At 44.6% G+C, this 6,089-nt stretch overlaps 1 protein-coding gene across 2 annotated transcripts; it reads left to right on the forward strand.

Moving 5' to 3' along the window:
* The first annotated feature begins 1,678 nt into the window (after window positions 1–1,678).
* On the forward strand, window positions 1,679–5,367 carry LOC119972515 (neuropeptides B/W receptor type 1-like). Of its 2 annotated transcripts, none has more exons than XM_038809348.1 (2): window positions 1,679–2,065; window positions 2,171–5,367. In XM_038809348.1, the coding sequence occupies exon 2, from the start codon at window positions 2,643–2,645 to the stop codon at window positions 3,651–3,653; it is 1,011 nt and encodes a 336-aa protein (XP_038665276.1). In that variant the 5' UTR covers window positions 1,679–2,065; window positions 2,171–2,642; the 3' UTR covers window positions 3,654–5,367. The 2 variants fall into 2 exon arrangements, with proteins under 2 accessions (XP_038665276.1, XP_038665277.1); XM_038809349.1 differs by having other exon boundaries at window positions 1,679–1,958.
* The last annotated feature ends 722 nt before the right edge of the window (window positions 5,368–6,089 follow it).

The raw sequence follows: 6,089 nt of genomic DNA on the forward strand, positions 1-6,089 counted from the left end.
AATCCCGGCCCTGGGTCTCTGTCCGTGTGGAGTTTGCACATTCCCCCCATGTCTGCGTGGGTTTCGCCCCCACAGCCCAAAACATGTGCAGGATAGGTGGTTTGGCCACGTTAAATTGCCCCTTAATTGGAAAAACAAATAATTGGGTACTCTAAATTTAATAAAATTAAAATGTTTCGAGCCCAATTTGGCTCTTCAGAACACTAAGAAGTTCTGATGAAGAATGATATACAACTTAGAACGTTGGGCGGGATTCTCCGACACCCACCGCTGGGTCAGAGAATCGCCGGAGGTCGTGAATCCCGCTCCCACTGGTTGCCGAATTTTCCGGCGCCGGGGATTTGGCAGGGGCAGGGATCGTTCCGGTCGGCTCCCGCTAGCAGTGCCCCCCCCCGGTGATTCTCTGGCCCACGTTGGGCCAAGCGGCCGCCCGTTTGTGGCGGGCCCCACTGGCGTATGTTACGACAGGTACTTACCGGCGGGACCAGGCTCCGCAGGCGGCCTCCGGGATCCTCAGGGGGGCACCGGGGGGGGGGATCTGGCTCCGGGGGTGTGCCCCCACAGTGGCCTGGTCCGCGATTGGATGCCACCGATCTGCGGGCAGGCCTGTGCCATGGGGGCACTCCATTCCTCCGCGCCAGCCGGTGTAACAGTCCGCGATGGCCGGCACGGAGATTAACCCCCGTGCATGCGCTGGGATGATGCCAGCACACCCTGGCGCTCCCGCACATGAGCCAACTCGCGCCAGTTGGTGGAGGCCCTTTGGCACCGGTTGGCGTGGCGCCAAGCCCCTTCTGCACCGGCCGGCGCGGCGCAAACCACTCTGGTGCAGACCTTGCCCCTGAAGGTGCGGAGGATTCCGCACCTTTCGGGCGGCCAGACACCAGAGTGGTTCACGCCACTCCTTCGTGCCCGTCCCACCGGTTTCCGAAGAATCCGGCCCGATAACTCTGTTTCTCTCTCTGAGGATGGGACCAAACCTGCTGAGATTTTTCACAACCTCATCTACTGATTACACACTTTACAGCCTTCTGGGCTCAATATTGAGTTCAACAACTTCAAACCACGAACTTCTGATCGCCATTTTGCATCCTTTTCCCCCAGTGCCAGTCTGTACCTTGTTCTCACCTTTTGAGTTATACAGGGCTGGCCTTTATTCTGCCATCACCCCGCCAAAAAAACCAAAATACTACCGATGCTGAAGACCTGAAATAAAAACAGAAAGTGCTGCTAAACCTTATCAGGTCTGGAGAGAGAGGGAGCGAAGAGAGAGAGAGAGAGACGGAGTTAACCTTTTGGGTCAAAAATGACTTCTTCCGAATCCTCCCGTGAAGAATTGGATTTTCTTCTGCAGGTAAGGTGATTTGGAGAGAGGAGTTGTCTCCATGTATTCTGCCCGCAATTGCTAGCTGTAACTGGCATCAACATTCAGATCACTCAAGCGTTACTAACTCCAAGACATGCATGAAATAAACTGCAGATCAAACGTAAATAAAACACGGATCCGATCTCAGCAGCATGGGCTTTTAAAGCGACCACCCACAACATTGCAACGATGAAGCCTCAAATGTCGCCACATTATACAGTACCTGTTACGCTTTATTGAACTCAACTGCGGACATCAAGAGAAAAGAGAAAGTCCTAAGGCTTTCCAACTTCTTAGGACCCCCCCCCCCCCCCCTTCCCCGCCAACTGAAAGGTTGAGAATAATGAGTTGAGAATAATGAGCTGAACGCTGTGGGGAGGGGGAATGGACCTATGGTGAAAGGTCTTGGCGTCCACTGATTTGCGGCTGAGCTCAAACCCGCAGAGAATCACAGGAGTGGCAGGCAAACCTGACTCTGACATCAGAAAGCAATTCCTACACCAGTACCATCTCAGCATCGTCAGCAACGCAAGTTAGTTCAAAGAGCGGATTAACTGTTTGTAGCAACCTCCCGCTCCACCTAAGCAGCAAGGTATGTAAGTTTCAATTGAATCGTATGTGAATGCTGCACGCTTAAATTAGCAAGACAACGGTTCTGTTAGTCACTGGCGACAAACACAATTGCAGTTCTACTCCGGGGTAAGAGCAAATTTCTCTCCTGATTTTTGTTGTGTTAAATTGCATTTTTGACAGCAGAAGTCGTTTGGTGCTAAATGCTTGCATTTTATTTCTTGATCTATTTAGTAAACGTCCATCTGTTGGGGACTTCTGAAAGAGATGAGGCGACTTCGCAGTGAATGGAAATAGAATTAGGCAATCCAGTTAGAGTCAGAACGCGCCAGAGGCTGCGACAGATCGCTCCAATTTTAAATGGAGGGCCGAAGGATTGCAAATATGTGTTTATATTAATAAATAATTTCATTCCCTCCTCGGCCGATTGAAGAAAATGAAGGCTTTCCCCGAGAAGGGAAACATCTTTTTTCCCCCAAAGAGGTTTGTCTTCTCATTTAACCTCAAAGTACAATAGGGTTGCCTGCAAAGTATTGTGTATCTGGGTTAGCTTTAACGTGAAACTTGGATTTGTATGTTCAGTTGAAACGACTGATGTCTAATTAAATGAGGTCCTCAAAGCAGCCTGTTCTGTCTGAGGCGCACAGCTTTCTCCCCGCTCTCATCCTCACGCTGAACAAAACTGCGAGCAGTTCGCCGGACTGGCATGGAGAACATGGACAATCTGCCTTCGAATCCAGCATCTCCCAACATCTCCTGCAGGGGCCAGGGGGGCAGCTGCTTGCCTCCAGGTGGCAATGGGACCAATTCGACAGGGCCAGGTCCCTACCCTGACTTTTACATCGCCATCCCCATCATATACTCTGTCATATGTGCTGTAGGGTTAACGGGCAACACCGCCGTCATCTATGTCATTCTCAAAGCCCCGAAAATGAAAACAGTGACAAATATGTTCATCCTGAATCTCGCCATCGCCGATGAACTTTTCACGCTGGTTTTGCCCATAAACATCGCCGACTACCTTCTGCTCCAGTGGCCCTTTGGCGAGCTGATGTGCAAACTAATCATTTCCATTGATCAATACAACACTTTCTCCAGCATTTACTTTTTGACTGTCATGAGTATTGACCGCTACTTGGTGGTCCTTGCCACCGCGAAGTCCAAGAAGATGTCCTATCGCACTTACAGGGCAGCTAAGATAGTCAGCATCTGTGTTTGGCTCTTCGTCACCATCATTATCCTGCCCTTCACAATTTTTGGCAAAATCCACGATGACCAAGGCAGGCTGCAATGTGTCTACGTGTTCCCGTCTCCTGAGATTCTCTGGTGGAAAGCCAGTCGGATTTACACTCTGCTCATGGGATTCACCATCCCAGTGTCCACAATTTGTATCCTGTACACAATGATGCTCCTCAGGTTGAGAAACATGCGTTTGAACACCAACGCAAAGGCCCTGGATAAAGCGAAGAAGAAGGTGACATTAATGGTGATGGTTATCCTAGCAGTCTGCCTCTTCTGCTGGACACCGTACCATTTGAGCACAATAGTGGCTTTAACAACAGATATTCAACAAACCACACTTATCATTGGAATCTCCTACTTTATCACCAGCTTAAGCTATGCTAATAGTTGTCTTAATCCTTTCCTTTACGCCTTTCTAGATGATAGTTTCAGAAGAAGCTTTCGGAAACTGTTAGAATGCAGAACAGCACCCTAACATTAGAGTTTGGTGAAAACACCCAATTTCTGAATATTGCATGTTTCTCTAAACTATCATCTGTTTCAAGTGCAAATATCTTCAGAGATGCTCATTTGTTAGATCCAAAAGACTTTTAAGAAGATGTTTATGTCCGGGGAATAAAAACAAAATTTCCTTGTTAAATAAAGCTCTAAATTGTGTCTAGAATTCTGGTGTGATATGTATGTAACCTTTAAATGTGCATGCTATGAAATATTACTTATATTTAACTTGAAGATCAGGGTAAAGTTGATGTGAATGGTTTGCAATGTTATTGTATTATATTCTATACTGTAATTGGCACACTAATATATAACATTGAATGAGTGCCTGCTCATGATAACAGTTGTGTATTAGCCTTTACACTTGTATATAGCAATAGCAATTTAGATGTTAGACAAAATCCCTCACATCTGTTTGAAAATAGGCATGCTTCCCTCAGTACATTTGCAACAATGATGTGTTTTTCACTCAGAAACATTTATAATAGGCTTAAGGTCAAAACTTTCTGACCAAGACATAAATTGAGTAAATTTTAAAATTGAGCTGGTGTTAAATATCACAAAAAGTAGAGGTTTCCTCACCAATTTTTCAAAGATAATTTTAAAATGCTCATTGTAAATCAATGCCCCAATTTGCATTCTCTTTGATAATAAGATTTTTCGCAAGTGTTTGATACTTATCGTTTTGGCTGCTGTTTTCTTTATGCACTAAGGAGATTCTGTAATCACTATCAGAACATAGAATGCATCTCAATGCAATCATGTTCCATCTTTCATTCCTTTGTAGTTGATCACAGAGGTTTACCCTTAATGTAGTTTCAAATGAGCTGTGACAAATACACAATTATTTTTTCAAGTAGTTATGTTTGAGTAAATCATAAAATTGTTTCTAAATTAGTGCAGTTTTCTTTAATAAATATAAACCTGAGACAGACTGGTGGCAGTTTATTTTTCGCCTTTTTCATTTATGATTCAAGTTGAAGGCAAAGGGAAATGATCATGTTAAATAATGGATTCAAAAATTTACAATTTGACCCTTCAGTTTGTCATTCATTTCAAGTTTGAGAAGCTTGAAAGTTGCAGGTAATGACTTGTGATTTTGGTGCAACGAAAAATGTTTTATGTGATGGAAGTTCAGATAAATTGTCAGGGTATCATTTTGGGAGGTGTGCATTATTTTCTCCTCTAATTCCTTGAAGCCTCATTGCAAGTGCGTCCTTGAATGCAAAATTAATTTTCTCCTTCTAAATCTGAAAGTTTCCCTTGAAACAGAAGTATGTTTGCCCTTTATGCTATATATGTACCTTTTTAACTGGTATTCACACATATCCTCCATAATAATTTTCATGAGACCTGACCTCAAAGCTCTACTTTCAGTCATGTTATTTTTCTCATCAAATTGCTACTTGGAACTAAGGTCAGTCCAAATAGAAATGTTCCCACCTTCTCTTTCACATGGTATTATTTTCTCAATGATAATGCATTGTGCATGATCATCCTTCAGCTGGATGATAATTCTGTTGCATTTGGGAGAAAAAAGTCTAAAAGGTTCAGGATATTTTAAAATTTTAAAATACTTCTGAGGATTGTCTACAGACGTCACAATATGTTTCACTTGGAAATCTTTTGTAGTGTTTTTGCAATTAGTAATGAGCCATGTGGCTTTCTCATGTATATTTCTTTGGAGCCACCTGCTGTCTGCTATTAAATGCAAAATATCTAACTGCACATGTGTTATGTTCTTTCTCTAAGGAATAAAAATGAATCCGCTCCCATTTTTAGTGAGGGGGGGGAGGGGGTAGCGGTTGCGATTTATGGTTTAGCCATGCCTGGTCACGTTGAGCGAAGCAGCAACCAAACTTTGCACTGCCTCCTCACTTGCATTGCACAAGCTGGCTGAAAGCATAACAGTTTACGGGGTGAGCATATGTTCCAGATAGCCTCCAGCAGCCTGCCCCTCTTAATGGGGAGCTGCACAGACTGAAAAGGAGCTGCTGCTGACACCAGTACTGAGATTGGCTGTGAGAAAGAAAATAAAACAAATGAAGCACCAGAGATGAGGGAGACCATAAGACCATAAGACATAGGAGCGGAAGTAAGGCCATTCGGCCCATCGAGTCCACTCCATCATTCAATCATGGTTGATTTCAACTCCATTTATCCGCTCTCTCCCCATAGCCCTTAATTCTTCGAGAAATCAAGAATTTATCCATTTCTGTCTTAAAGACACTCAACGTCCCGGCCTCCACCGCCCTCTGTGGCAATGAATTCCACAGACCTACCACTCTCTGGCTGAAGAAATTTCTCCTCATCTCTGTTCCAAAGTGACTCCCTTTTATTCTAAGGCTGTGCCCCCGCGTCCTAGTCTCCCCTGCTAATGGAAACAACTTCCCTACGTCCATCCTATCCAAGC

The sequence above is a fragment of the Scyliorhinus canicula genome, chromosome 10 (assembly GCF_902713615.1).
Source record: "Scyliorhinus canicula chromosome 10, sScyCan1.1, whole genome shotgun sequence".
Lineage (NCBI taxonomy): Eukaryota > Metazoa > Chordata > Chondrichthyes > Carcharhiniformes > Scyliorhinidae > Scyliorhinus > Scyliorhinus canicula.

Excerpts from the sequence above, each read along its gene's own strand:
- LOC119972515 (XM_038809348.1), top strand. The coding sequence starts at position 2,643 with ATGGAGAACATGGACAATCTGCCTTCGAATCCAGCATCTCCCAACATC.